Source organism: Thalia democratica, chromosome 2 (genome assembly GCF_965202585.1).
Source record: "Thalia democratica chromosome 2, ktThaDemo2.hap1.1, whole genome shotgun sequence".
NCBI classification, from domain to species: Eukaryota; Metazoa; Chordata; class Thaliacea; order Salpida; family Salpidae; genus Thalia; species Thalia democratica.
In genome coordinates this window covers 92,429,426-92,445,500 of record NC_139166.1, presented here as the reverse complement: position 1 = coordinate 92,445,500, position 16,075 = coordinate 92,429,426, and the positions used below count along the sequence as shown (strand labels likewise).

Sequence of the window (16,075 nt, the reverse complement as noted above, 5' to 3'; positions counted from 1 at the left end):
GCAATTTCTGAGATAAAATCTTTTCTGGTGGGTAATTGGACCTGAACTCTTGCTGTGTTTTTGTTTATTTTTTATTTTTTTAAAAAGATGGTGTCACAGATACCCGAGTTAATTTGTCCCGCTCCTGTTTTGACACCTCTGTTTGTTTTATCGTAATTTTGTCATTTTCGTGTTTTTTTGAACTTTTTTATCGTTTCAGCACCTATTTGTTAGGCCTGGAGGGTCAAAACACATGTGTTTTTGTTAAATTTATTTTTTTAATTTTTTACCATTATTTTTAAAACTTTACTTAAAGTTGGTTACCGGTATGGTATTGTTCAATTTTACTAGATAGCTTTCACTGTTTGAGTCCTGTAGGCTTAAAATAGTGTTTGCGAACACAAAAAAAAAAAATTCAAATATATTTTTTATGCCTCCACTTATAAATATTTTTTTTCATGATATGATTAAATTTTATTCGTAAATGTTAACTTTTACAGGCCCACAGTCACAACTTAAATTGCAACAACGTTGTTAGAAATTTAAATTAAAATATTTTTTTTTGTTTTTTGTTAAAATATTTAACTTTTATAATTTCACAGGAACATCGTTCAGTTTTCACCGAGCTTTGTGGAGTCTGGGTGAGTTGCAAAAAATATTTGTAGTTTTGACTAAATAAATATGTCTAAACTTTATAGTTGTTAACAATTGCAACTATTTTAGTGAACAGTAAACATTAAAAACCACATAATAACAACTAAATTTAATCGAAATGATTGTGTCTATTTAATATAGCAAATTACACTTGAAATTAAAATTTCAGCATTTTATAGCTGCCTTTGAACTTTCTTATGACGCATCGATGGAAAAATAATCCATTAAAAAAATAGAAAGCTAATAGTTTTGACAGTTTTTTAAAGTAGTCACTTATTGTAAACATTAAACTAATTCGGGTTTGAAATTTTAAAAGCTTTAAATAGCTTATGCATTGACTTATAAGTTTGTTAATGGTCTTTAACTCAAACTATTTTAAAAACTCATATTCATTATTTTGTTACAAATTTGAAAAAAGTTTAATTTATTTGCTTCAGATAAAGTAGTTTCACTAAAATAAACTAATATTATACTAAAACAAGGTTTAAAATTTTAAACAAACAAACACTTTAACTACACTTTAGCATTTTATACTTGCGTTAGAGCTTTCTTATGATATAACAATAACAAATTGATGCAGTTTACAACTATTGCTATATTAATTAAGTAGTCAGTTTAAAAAAACTTTTGGTCTAGTATCTTGCACAAAACTCGTATTTTTTAAACTGAAAAGGCTTTTAATCTACTTTATAAAAAAAAAAGTTTTAATTTAACTTAAAATAACTTAAGAGGTTTTTTTAAACAACCATAATTAAATTTAGTTCAGATGAACCTTTATAAAATTTGATGAATTTTTATAAATTTAAATAATGCTATTTATAACACTTTTTCAGTTTCAACATTGTTTTTTTCAGCCATTAAGTAGGTTAAACGAAACAAAAAAAATTAAAAACCAACTTAGCTTTAATATTTAAGATACAGTTGCTTGTATAATGAGTTTGACAATTTTACTTATTGGATGCTTAAATGACTTAGACATAATAAATATGCATACTCATTGAAAATCTAAGATCATGTGCGTAGAATTAAGCAGACGCATTATTTTGCAGCTTTCTCCTTAACAAGATTTGAATGAAATTGTTACACATGTTTAAAAGTAGCTGCTATATAACTTATGTTTGCATGCATAAATTTATGTAGCCTTATTTGTTTATTTTATTGATATAAATTCGTTTTAAATTTTGCGAATACAGTTTTGACTTTTTTATAAACAAAATTTCATGTATTAAAATTGGAAAACAACAAGAATAAAATGTGAATGTTTTATATTTTAAGCATGGTTTTAATTGTTAATTGTTCTTTATGTTTATTTGAACCATGTTAGATCAGATGAAAATTTTAACAAGCTTAAAAAGTTTAGCACAAAAAATATTGAAAATGTAAAATCATGTGCGTAGAATTAAGCAGACGCATTATTTTGTGACTTTCTCCTAAACAATGTTTAAATGAAACCGTTACACATGTTTAATAGTAGTCGCTGTATTACTTACGCAACTAAAATTATGTCATCTTATTTGTTAATTTATTTGATATAAAACTGTTGATACTTATTCGAACAATTTTTTGAACTTCTTATTTAAGAGGTACAAAGTTTTATATTATTAAACTTGGAAATTGTTTAAGTCACATATTTACTTTTTAATTAGTTTGAGCAGGGTTTTGAAAGTAAACAAGCTTATGTGCTTGTTTAAACTATTCAAAATAAAATATTTTTTTTAACAAGCCTAAAAAGTAACTTAAACTTTGTCTCAGTTAAAGCACTTTCAAATTGTACATGGTTTTATATACTTGAAACTGTTAAAATTTAAAAATAGTTTATTTGTTTAAGCTGCTGTACTAAAATAGAACGTTTTTAAGTAAAAATAAAAACAAAGCAATTGCTACGTAGAAAGGTATTTTTATGTTGCAAACTGAGCTTAATAATAAAACTCAAACTAGATTCAGTGCTTTCTTGACAAATAACTTAGACCTTTATATTTAAACAAAACTAACTTAAAACATACATTAACATTGGTAAACCTTTTAAGGCTCAATAAAAATCTAAATTAAATTTATTTAAAGATTTTTTATATATTCTTTCTACTCCAAGGAGAGGCCTTGTCAATATGCCTTGTCAATATTTCAAAATTTTCTTTGGAAACTTTTCTTTATCAATATGTATATATATTGTATGTATACAAATGTATATAAGCATATAGTTTTACAAATATTTATAAATACCTTAATTAAAGTCATTTTTTTTCAAACTGTGATATTTCACTTTGTTACCTTCTTTAAGACGTCTTTTGAAAGTGCCCTCTGGCCTGAACCTAGAAAGACTCAATACTAATTTAAAAATTAAAAAGATATTGTCAAATTTATACAGTAAGCTGCTGCTCAGGGACGCATTTCTTAGGCACGCTTGAAAATTTTGCGCTGTGTTCAAAGTGCGTAAATTTAAAAAATCAAAACTCACATTAAATACTGTATATTTTATTTGTCCAAACAAACACCTTTTGAAAATGGCTTCTTGTTTGAACTTTTTTAGGTTGACGTCTCATTGACTAAAACCAAACAACATTTTTTAACTTCTAAAATATCTTAGATATACTTTAAATAGAATATATTTTATATTTTTACTAATTTACTAACTATTGAGCAGACGCCTTCTCAAGATGCCTTCTTGTTTGGACCTACCCAGACTCACTCCCCACCAACTTCGATTTTGCGACAACAACCCCGAAGTTATGCAGTTGATTGCAGACGGGATAAGTGACGCAATAAGGCACTGCAAGTGGCACACTAAGGAACAGAAGTTTGTTTTTTATAATTTATTTTCATTTTATTACAAACATTTAATATCTGATGTAATAAGACACTGCAAATGGCACACTAAAAACCAGAGAATTTTATTTCTTTTGTAATTTAGTTATATCACAAATATTTAATATCTGATGTAATATAAGGCGTTGCAAATGGCACACTAAATAGCAGAAGTATATACTTTGTTTATTTTTTTAAAGCAGTTATTCAGCTGTTTAAAAACATATAAATATCCGACAATCCTTAAATACTAAGCTTATATGTACTGTAACAAAAAACATCTTTTCATGTTTAAATTGATACAACAATTTTACTGAAAACAAATTAACTACTTGATATTTACTTTATAGAAAAGAGAGTTGTTTAAATTTTCATGAAAAGTTTTTAATTAAAAACTTAAAATCTTATATATTTTGCTATTAAGAAATAGTTAAGTAGCAAAAATAAACGGTTTATGTTATTTATATGTGTTTGTTTATTTACGTCACTGCTAGGTATTTTGTTTAAATTGAACAGGTGTAGATATTCCAAGTTATAAATATAATATCGTGTGCTAAATATATAAACTTGAAATAGTTATTTCAAAAACAAACTTCAAATTGTTTAGATTTTATGGTTCGATATATGTTAAATATATTGTAAATGTTAGCAAACAAATACCTTTTTCTTTTTTTATAAAAGTTTTTTCAAATTTAAATTTTAAAACCGCTTGCAATTAATAAATTGTACTGACAAATATTAATAATTAAAAATGAAAAACAATTTCAACAAAACAATTTTTAATTAAACTTTACCAAAAATAATTCGTTAATAAGTATTCGTCGGAACTTAAAACTTTTCTCCTAATTTTCTTTTAAGTTTCCATGACTACAATCAGTTGTTAAGCGTAATTTTAGCGTAATTATATCCAACTGTGTTATAATTACATTAAACCGGGATTTCCGATTAAAATCAAACGATTTTCAGGATTTTACTAATTAATAAATTTTTGTTTAAGAAAATTAAAAAAGTTTTTCAAAAGTTAAACTAATTTTTTTAAGTAGCAATAAAGAATCAACAACTAGTTTACGCTTTTAGATTGTGGCAACTTGTCATAGACTTAAATTATTGAAGTTTGATAAACAATAAGTACTTTAAGGTGGAATTGCCCTACACTAAAAACTCGAAGACTACAAATGAAAAATAGAAAAATGAAGCAACTACTTGGTGGAGTTTTAAAATACAGTGAGTTAAAATAAATAAAAATATAATTGTAAATAATTAATAAGTTCAAAAAAAGATAAAAACCAACCTAAAAAAATATTTTAGCTTTTTGATTAAAATTAATTAATTTTTTTTAAGCTTAAAACAGTGCTAGTAACATATAGTATATGTTGGACTATTAGTTTGTTAGTTTATGTACAAAATTAAGAAAATTTTAACTAGTTTTTTCGTAAATATTTTTAATTGTTAGTATGGTTTGAAACATAGAAAAAAATAAGGAGTAAAGTATATGATTTCAATTCGAAGTAATACATTTATAAAAACTTGTGCAAAAAATACTGTTGTATTTAAAGTAACGTTGTTTAATACATTATCGTGCATAAAAAAATAGTTTATAACTGTAAAAAACAAGATTGTAAATTGAAAAACAAATCCTTTGTTTTTTTTTGTTTAATAGTCTTAACAATCCAACTTAAATCAGTTTTGTAAAGTATTCGTACTTAAACTTTTACAACTTATTAAGACTTTAATTTAAGTATAAAGTTTAAAAATCTTTAATTTCAAAATTTTGTAAGTTTTTATTTAATTTTTATAATCAAATATATAACAGAACTTTAGTTTTATAGAAACGTACAAAAAACAACGTATGTACTTTTCTTATTGGCCATAATCATTTGTATATAACTTTTGAATTGTTTTTATTACTCGTTTTTAAACAAATACACATAAAATTTTGTGAAAATAAAAAACATAAAACTATTTAAATATGTGTAATATTAACGTTTTAGTACTTGAATGACCGTAATAGAAAAACTAATATTGAAAAAAAATACAAAAGCAGTTTTTGTTTATCTAAGTGGTTTAAACTTAAGCGCACTATAAACCTTCAAAGTAAAAAAGTAAGAATTACAAAACTTAATATAAGGTCTGAAAACATAAAAGAAACATAAAATGTTTTGAAATCATTTAATGTGAGTGTTTTCTTTATTTTCAAATAAATTTGTATAAAATAAACATGTACTAAATTTGAAAGTATATTTTGAAAACTAGTTTTTATACTGAAGTTATTTTATTTCAAAATTTGTTATTTATATATTACAGTACTTTATAACGTTTAAATACCAATATGATTTTAGTGAAATATGTATTATAAAATTAAATTAAATTAGAAAATACTATATACTCTACTTTTAAAGTTTTTTATAGAGTTTACTTAATAAGCATCCCTAGTAAAACAAATTGAAAAACTTGAGTCTTACATGAATTTAAATTGTGTAATTGACATAATTTTTTTTTGAAAAATAACATACATATTGACTTAAAACGTAAAACACATTGTTTTTAAACTTACTAATTTACATGTATTTAAACTTTTTTTTTGGTAATTTGTAGATATTTCAATGTTTATATTTTTTAAGGTTCAAAAGAGGCAGCTTTTGCACACGCAATAATATCTGCATCGATCGCTTACAAGCTGACTCAAGTTTGCGAAGACAAGAACAAAAGTCACAACCTCACACACTGCAGGTGCACTAACATCCAACAAAGTGAGTTAACAAGTAATTTAAAATTGTGTATAATGCTTATATTAAATAAATTATTATTTTGAAAAAAAACTGTTTCGTGTTTTTATTCTACACCAAGGGTCGGCAGCCAATTTTCTCAGGAATAGTTCCTCGTGGGCCACACATTTTAGAAAGAAGTTGTCGAGGGTCGCAGTTATTTAAAAACAAATACAGTAAATAGAAGAAAAATACTAATTTAAACCAGAAATATAATAAAATAAACAGTAAAGTAGCACCTTTTAAGAGCATTAATTAAAGTAAGAGCCTAATTTTAAGTTTTTACCGTTTGTTTTTATGTTTTTTTTAAAGTATTTTTTGCTAAAAAGTAGCTCGCGGGCCGCAGATTTTGGCTTTTGACCCGCGGATTTTCTGTTATGAACTGTATAAGTTTACTAGCAATTCTAAATACTAACAAACCTAAGTCATTTAAAAACTTTTACAAGTTTTAAGATCTATTGTGAGTTTGTTTTTATTATGGCGTTTACAATAGTTTACCACTAAGTTATTGTTTCGAACTACGCAGCCACAAAAAACACAAAAACCATAATTTCCTTCATGTTTTTATTATTATTTTTAATTATCAACTCAAATCACCAGGCAACCCGTACAAGTTCAAAAGTATGACGTCACAACATGCGTGGAAGGACGACACCAAGCGGTGCCACCTGCAGCAGGCGTTCCGGTTGACCGAGGAATTCGTCGACGACCCGCAAAGTTACAAACACGCCAGGAACGCCATGAACCGGCATAATAACAAGGCGGGAAGAATGGTTTGTTATTGTGACGTAATAAATTAATTTTCATTGATATAAAGTTTAAGATACATAGTTAGGACTCAAGCCGATACTAATTAAATTTAAATGTCAGTATTATTTCTATATCAAGCGTAAAACAAAATATCGGTATATAGTTTAAGTCATTTATGTTTAAAGCTGGAAGAATGGTTAGTGTGGCGTAATGAATACATTTTATTAGGTTTAAGCTACGTAATTCAAACTCGTTAAACTCTAGCCGATACGTAATAGTTCTGAAAACCATTGTTGTTTGTATAACAAAAGTGAAACAAAATATCAATTTGCAGTTTAATTAATTTACGTATAAATTGCCGTATCAAGCTAAACTAAAAAGTTATACCATATAAACTGCATATAATTTATTTTTATTGAGAACGTGCTGAATACGAAATACATAATTGATTAGTTAACTGTTGTAGCGTTTAAATTTCAATCAAAACTAATATTTATTGATTTTATAGCTTAGAGGCTAGAAGTTTCTTTTTTATTTACATTGACCCAAAACTAAACTTCTTCTAACAAAAATGCATTTGAACGTTTTATTACCAACTAAAACAAGTTTTACAATCAACAATTCACGTGTTTACTCCAAACAAAGCTTTTGCCGTTTAATAACTTTGGTTTCTACTTATTGCAAACTTTGTCACTTACCATAGATTTATATCGACTTGCCAAAATCTTAAGCAAGCTCACTGAAAATTTCCAATAATTCTCAACGACTCAAATACTTTCTCCATTAATAAAAATACCGTTGAAGTTTTCAACCACAATGTTGTCAGAACGCTCAGCAACCGTTCAAAACAATAGCGACGTCGTAAAATTAAATACGGGCAGGTTAAACAACAAACAGCTGAAACAAAAGAACCTCCCTCCTTCAGAAGCAGATGGCAAACAACTGAAACAATGGCCCCCAAGTTTTATTGACCCCTGAAACAATCCCCTTTCCATTGTTGCCCTTAAAATCTCCTCCCCTTATGACGAGACAGTAGCTTTAGTTGACACGCTGCCGCCCACTAATTGTTCGCAGGTGGGTCGTTAACCTTCGCGCTGTTTGCCGATCGCGAGCGATGTGATTATGACGTCACAGTGAAAGCTACCTGCAGCCTTTTGTTGCGTTTTTCGCTTTGTTTGTGCCGCCGGCTCGAGTATAAAGGGCTTTGTAACGTGAATGTCATGTTTTATATTTTTGGATTTTTTTTGTTTTTTTTTATTGATTGACGTTTTTGACGTTTTTCAAAAATTCGCCAGTAATGTTTGTTTTTAGAAACTTCAGCGTGATACGATTACTAATCGTTTTATCCCTTTGTTGTTGTAAAAGTTATTTTAAGCTTTTGTTTATAGTGACTTCCCTTTTTTATGTACTTTCAATGTAATTAGTTAATTTGTTTTTTTATGTCTGCTAAAGCAATTTCTTTTGGTATTTCAACATATTTTGTTGATGTAATTATATGTTGTTACTGTGTAATACTTTTAACGTTTTATTGTTCTGCTGAACAAACAAGAGTATAAGAAAAAAACAATAAAACAATGTTTGGTTTAAACCTTGATGATGCAATTACAATATGTTTTCTTCACTTTTATCTTTCTCCTCAACTTTAACTACTATAAGCAGTTTTAGACCGCAATTATACGAAAGTTAAAATAGATATTTTTTTGTCATGAGTTTAGTTTGGAAATAATTTAAGTACAAACTAAATTTTAAAACACATCCAAAAGTCAAAGAAAAAAAGCTAATTCAGTAAACTTTTGTATAGTCTTAAGTTTTGACTAATTTCCTGATGGGAATTTGTGCTTTAATAACGTAATTCTTTAATTTTTTTAAATGTGAACAAACATATTTTTTCTTAGGAGCCAAAAGTAATTTATTTTTTCTAGCTTTAACTTGCTTTAATTTATTTTCAAGTTGTCCAAAAAATGCGACTTTTTTAAAAATAGCTTGAAAATAAATTGGTGGTTAAAATAAAGTGCAAATATAACTAGCTAGTCATTATTTATCACACAAAACAAACAAACGTAAACTTTAATAAAAGAATCAAAAAAGCAGCCAATTTGTTTAATAATAGCCCAATTTGAAACACGGTAGCAAAAATTGTATTTACACCACCGTATTAAAAAACGTTTATCTACGACAAGCGACGCATAGCAACAAGAAAAAATAAGAAAACTGTTGCTATGGCGACCTCGATTGAACTTTGGATGCTCGAGTAATCGTTGCGTAGTTACACAGTAGCGACTTTTTTGTTGTCATGGCAACCTATGTGAAAATTGCAACGTAATGTCTTTTCGCATCTCTTATATTTGAACTTTGATTCGTTGTTTGTTCTTACGTGATTTGTTAAAATTTGGTAGAGCTTTTAAGTTTTAGTTTTAAAAGCGTTTTGGTTTTTATAAGGGTAAAACATGTAAAACAACAATACTTGCATAGCTTTAGCAACTGATAGTCTATGAATACTTTGATGATCCTAAAATGAAAAATAAATACTAGTTCACTTTTCTATTGAGTTCAAGATAGTACTTGAGTATTGGTTTAAGCTGTTGAGCAGCTAGTAAAATTGCAAAATTTACACTATTAGACATGCGATTACCGTATTGAAAGTTACTGAAATATATTTTAGCTTTAACCAATCTAAAAAATACTCTCTTTTTTGCAATCTCTATTTACTGCTTTGAATTAAAAAAAAAGCTAAGCTGGTAAAAAGTAATAAAGAGTTAAAAAAAAGACAACTAAAATTAAAAAAAAAACAGAGTTACAGAGGTTAAAAAACTTCTAAAGCTACATCATTTTTGTTTATCACTAATGCGTTTCTCCTTTTAGCAGTTACGAAATACCGTAACGACAGATAAAATTGTTTCGACATGACATAACCTTGATAATTTATCTTTGTATACGAATTATTCATAATTTAATTCGAATAAACACAATTTTCGCCTAAATTGCCTAATAACACAAAACCTTTCATTGTTTTTTTACTGTGAAAAATGTTTGTGTGATATTGTAAATCAAGCGTTTTAAAATTCAATTACTCAAATTACCTAGTTGAATTTACTTTAAGTCGGGTGTTCTGAGTTTAAAGCGTAAAAACAAAAGCAAAAGTTGCATAAGATTTGTGATGAGTTCAACATAAAATTTCAATAAGTTTGAGTTTTTCTTGAAATATATATACATGTATATTAGTTTTCAACTTTAATAATTTATTAAAAGTTTTTACAGCTTGATTATTTCAATTTTTTAAAGAAGGTTAAAGTTTAGTGTGAGATTACTATTAATTTTAAATGCCTAACAATATTGATTTAAAACGCATTTAATCAAGCTTAAAAAACTAATGAGGTACAAACTGGTAATTAGCATAGAATTTCTTGAAAAACATAAGGATTAGACAGTACGAATAATCATTTACATATAAAAGACAAAATATAATCACATATTTAAAATTCAATTAAAAAAATTTCGCAATAAAATCCAATTGAGTTTAAACGAACCGGATTTTTGTAGTTTGTGTTGGTTTAAAGCTAAAATTGAGCTTATAGAAACTAGATATATATGCCGTTGGGAATTAAAAGGAGACTGGAAATTTACATATAAACCTTTCATTTAGCTTATGTATTCAAATTCAATAAATCTGCATTTTAAAGTTAGTGTTTTTAAACGAGCATTAAAAAAGCTATTACTTTAACAGATTCATTTACACAGACAATTCTTTAGAACTATTATTACATATAGTTAATTGTAAAATAAAAAATTTAGAGGCGTTTGTTAAATGTTTATTAAATTAAACTTTTTACCTCTAGACAAAAATTAAAGTTTACAAACTTATTATCATTAATTATCAAGCACCAATTTTTTCGTGAAATTTAATTTTTTAAATCTAAAACGTAAACGAAATTTATCGAGGGTTTTAATTTAAAAAAAATTGTTATACTTAAGTTTTCGCAATACGGTTTTACTTTCTACAATTTTGATAAAAATATTTAGTTCAGCTGTTTTTGATTCAAAACAAACTTTAGTTCCTACTTAGCTCGTGATGTTTAAAATGACCCTAAAAACAACAGAACAAGTAAATAAGAAAAGTTAAAATCAACGTTGTGGTTAATTTTTGAAATAAAGCATGTCAATATATAGTCAAAATTTTGTTCGAGCATTTAATTTAAATATTAAGTACTATTACCGAATTATAAGCACTTAAACCGCTGAGAATTCAAGTTCAAAAACTTGCTTAAAATACAGCAGAGTGTTTGAAAATAAAATTATTACGCCAGTCAAATATGAAATAGCTAAAAACTTAGTTTTCTATTAAAGCTTTCAAATTAAGATGACTAAAAGTAATTACGTCACCCAATACAACAAAACTAACTGTAATGTGACTAAAAACTCAACATGAACTTTTATCAAATTCGTCAAAAAGCTTAAAAGTATATGAGTATATAAAAAAAAAACAGTTTAATCAATATAAAAAAGTAGTTTGCTTAACTTTTGACATAATACTAAAAAGTAAACCTTGATTAATGCAACACGCAATTTAGCAAGTGTGATGTAACAATGATGTGACTAAAAACTCAACATGTATTTCTTCTAAATCTGTTAAAAAGCTCAAAAGTGGCATTTAATTTCAAAAGAGTCGCATTAATTTAATAACCGAGTGTCGTAAGTACATTTACATGTTAGGTGTGACATCACTAAAGTCTGGGAACTTGTTTTTCTATATATATTTCATAAATCATGTCTAACTCAGTTAATTACTATGTCACACGCAAACTGGACATACAATTTGTTAATAAATGAATAATAATGGTGGAAATGTACGTCATACAGTAAAAAAGAATACCCTTAGTTAAAAACAGTTGGGTCAGAGTCTATAAAATGGCAAAATACACAGTATATAATACTTAAATAGCAAACAAATAGAAAATTGTTTTTGTTTAAACAACTTTTATTCTCGCACTCACATTTTTTTTGTAGTAAGTACGACAAAACACTAGATCATGGCTAACAACAACCTAAAAATGTATTATGACGTCACAACAAAACATGCTTGTTTCTGTTAGCGATACTAGTGTATCTAAAATTATATTAACGTGTAGCTTACACTTGAAATTAGTCACTAACTGCATCATACTTTAGTCTTTTTTCTTTTTAATTTAAAGACGTTATTGTTACGTCACGATGAACTACAAACATCGAATTCGTGGAAATGCATCTAAATGTAGGTGCCGTTAAACGTGATAAAAACTATAAAACGCTTTAAAAGTATATAACGCAAATTACTGAATCAAATATAATGTTGAAAAGTCTGATCAACCTTATACCATGCCGTATTAGAAACGGTGATGCCCCTATGTAGGATTACAAAGAGTTTTAATGAACCTCAAATTCTTTTTAAAAGTATATTAATAATGTTAAGTTCTAAAACAAATGTGTCATAAATATTCTAGCAAATAAAGCATTAAGGCACTAAATGTAAAAAATAGGTTACCATTAGTTATTGTACTTCTTTATGACGTCACAACTACAGTGGCGACGCGTGATGACGTAGTTGCAGTGTCACCTTATTGATCTTATTAAAACGTCATCACTCATTGCTTCTGATTACGATTGCAACAAAAAATAGTTGCCACAAAACGGTAATAAAATGTACTATGACTTAACAACCAGTATTACGTCACAGGCGATCATGGAAACGGCTCACGAGACGTGCAGGTGCCACGGCACAAGCGGCGGTTGCAACGTGAAGACGTGCTGGAAGAGGATGCCCTCATTGCTGGCTGTGACGTCACAGTTGAGGAAGAGGTGGAAGTCGAGCGAGAGGATGCGGGTGGAGGTGAGCAGGGAGGCGAGGGGGAGCGTGGAGATGTTGATTAACAAGTAAGTATTTTAAGATATTAGTTTAGGTAGCTAAACTAAATATTTTTTTATAACTTAATATTATTTTCTAGCCTTAACTTTTAATATTTGTATATATATGTATATACAAATTCTGTTTTTAATAGTAGTTTTGTTTTTGTCTATTTGTTTGTTTCTATACACAACAATAAGAAAACTTTTAGTTTTAGTGGAGATGTTGATCAATAAGTAAGTTATATATATATTATATTATATTGTAATATATTACATTTTACAAGAAAGTGATATTTTATCATATGTGATTAAATTGACTTGATAAGTATTCTTTGCTAATTTTAATATTTGTTCAAATGTTCGTTTCTATTTTTATTTTGTTTTTATTTTATGAGGGTTGTTAAGTTGAGATGCTTATTATGCTCTTGTCTATTTATTTGTTTTTACATATAATATTTAGCTAATATTAGCTCATTAATAAGTTTGTTTAGTCATAGTTGTGAAAATAACATAAAAAGTGTTAATGAGTTTGTTCTTCCTTCTATTCATAACCCATTTGGAGTGTGTTAATCCGTTAACACACAGAAACATAATGTCGGTAGAATAAAAGAAGGATACTGTATAATTTGTTTTTGTTATAAGTATGTTTCAGTCATATTTGTAAAAATTACATAAAAAGTGTGACTATTTTCCATATAACATACTTTTTTCTTTGTATCATAAATCATAAGATTTACAAACCGTTAGTAAGTTGTTGTTATTTTATTTATAAGTTTATTTAGTAAGGTCTTTTACTTTTGTAAATAAGTTATAAAAGCTTGATAGCGAAAAGTTTACGCAAAATGTTGTCACTAGTAATCAGTTTAGTATAACTAAGATGTGGATTAACAACTTAAATATGATAAAAATAAAAATTGAATAATTGTTAGGTCTCTGGGGTTTAAAGTTAACTTTGAAAGAGTTCACAGCACCTGCTAAGGTTATAAGTAGTTTAGTTATCAAACTTTTAGGAAAAACCTTATCTTTTTAGAGGTTAGAGTGTTTGTTAGAAATATTTTCTAGACTAAAATTAACTTAATAACTTATAAGAAGTATTAAACAATGTTATTTATCACTGAGTTTCAAAAGTCTGTTTAAACTAGTTTTGGTAGATAAGCTTGAACTTCTGGGCAATGAAATTTTAGAACACTATAATGTCAACAAAATAAGTAGTTTGTCAATAAAATGTATGATATAAATTATTTTACAAGTAAATTTGAAGTGTAAAAACTGTAGTTTTAACTGTTTTTTTATGGGCTTCTAAAAATTTTTCAATTCTGCAAGAAAATATATTATCGTTTAGCTAGGCTTCAGCATATGTTGTATATAGTTGTAAGGAACTTTAATTGTGCTATACAGATGTTTAAGAGATGAAAAAAAAATCAATTACTTCTTTTACCTCTATGTATGATAGATAAACTTAGTACCAAGTTATAAGTCATAACTACACAAAATATACATAAATATTTTCGCTAAACCTTCAAAACTTTGTTATAAAAACATATTTTTGGACACAAAGTTTAAAAGCATAAAACGAATACAACTAAGTTTTTTATTATAATAGAGTTGAGTTAAAAAACTCTAATTAAAACAATTATGCATTAAAAATGTATGGGAAACATTTTAACAAAGATAATAAGTGTAATGACTCAATAACGAAGTTAAATTAAAACAATTAATCTAGTTATATGTGCATTTCTTACAGAGTTTATAAATAACTTGTTAATATAATGTGTGAAAAAGCTCCATAGTTTCAATAAAATTCCCATCACAGCATATAATTTGTATTTCTTTATGTCTTGAATATTTTGTTTCTAATTCATACGTTTAAAAATTAAGAAACCATAATAGTTTGTAGACAGAACATTTGAACAAAAGAAAAAAACGTTGTCAATACAATATAACTTTTAAAAAGTATAAAGTTTGTTATTTTGTTTTCAGTTTTTACAGACCAAACTAACTAAACTTATAAAATAAAAAAGTTCTGGTTATCAACCCAAAAGTTTTATATTTAAAAACAAGGAGCGAATCTAAAAAAAAAATAAAAAAAACTCCAAGTTTACTTAGAACAAGTTCTACTATAGTTGTTTATCTGCCAAACTTTTTTTTTTTCTTCCAACGGGATGTCAACGAACTAATATATTTAAAAAAATAATTAATACTATAAGCAAACAAAAAAACTTAAAAATTAACAAAAGTAGTAAAATAAAAATCAAAAAAGTTTTCTAAAAATTTTTAATTAAATGCTTTTACAGAAGAGGGGGCCGTTACCCTGACGACAACGAATTGATATATTTAGAAAATTCCCCCGACTACTGCCTGCGTAACAACCGGAAAGGGATCTGGGGCACGAGGGGGCGCCTGTGCGACCCGCATAGCAACGGGACGGACAACTGCGCGTTGCTATGCTGCGGGAGGGGATTCACCAAGGGGTACGAGATCGTCGAGTGGAAGTGCAGTTGCAGGTTTGTGATTGGATAATAATATTACTTACTTAATATTAATACTTACTTAATGTGTAATTTAATGACAATTTCATTACTTATATTTGTTTTGCTGAAATTAAATTTAGATTGTTCCATAAATTAAACTGATCGTTAAATTATGATATTAAAATGATTAACATCAATGAAGTTTTGTGTTAACTTTTTTCTAAATTTTTATTCTAAAACTAATTAGTTTTTTATTAAGTTTGTGAAGATTTAATATAATGTACTGTTTCGAATAATTCTAGTCCGGAAAATTAAGACAACCTTTAATTAATTTAAGTATTTAATTAATTTTAACAGATACGTTTGGTGTTGCGATATTAAATGCGATATGTGTTCTACTGAGAAACCGATTTACAGATGTCTGTAAAAACAAACACCTGCATCTAAAACATTAAGAAAAATTACATAAAGTTCTGAAAAGTTTAAAAGTGTTTCTGAAGAACTTACAAAAGTGCAGATAAGTTTAAGAATCATACACAAAGGCTTCGAAGAGAAATTAAGTTTGATAAAGATTAAGAAGCAGTTTAATTGCAGAGTTTAGACGTACTATTGGTGAACAGATGTGTTAGTAATTGTAATTTTATAATGTTAATAATGTAAACATATAACGTAAATAAATGTTAGTAATTTTCGAACAAAAAATTAATAATAAAGTAATTATGTTATTATTTCCAAGGTTTTTCAAAAAATACAGTTAAAGGCTTCGAAGTGCAA

At 27.0% G+C, this 16,075-nt stretch overlaps 1 protein-coding gene across 1 annotated transcript; it reads left to right on the top strand.

Annotated features, from left to right (window-relative positions):
* Positions 1-87: 87 nt before the first annotated feature.
* On the top strand, positions 88-15,728 carry LOC145829116 (protein Wnt-3a-like). Its single transcript, XM_082936848.1, has 9 exons — positions 88-140; positions 582-620; positions 3,275-3,427; positions 4,574-4,659; positions 6,057-6,185; positions 6,801-6,973; positions 12,661-12,857; positions 15,125-15,334; positions 15,659-15,728. Exons 1-9 carry the CDS (start codon positions 88-90, stop codon positions 15,726-15,728), a joined length of 1,110 nt encoding a protein of 369 aa, XP_082792974.1.
* The last annotated feature ends 347 nt before the right edge of the window (positions 15,729-16,075 follow it).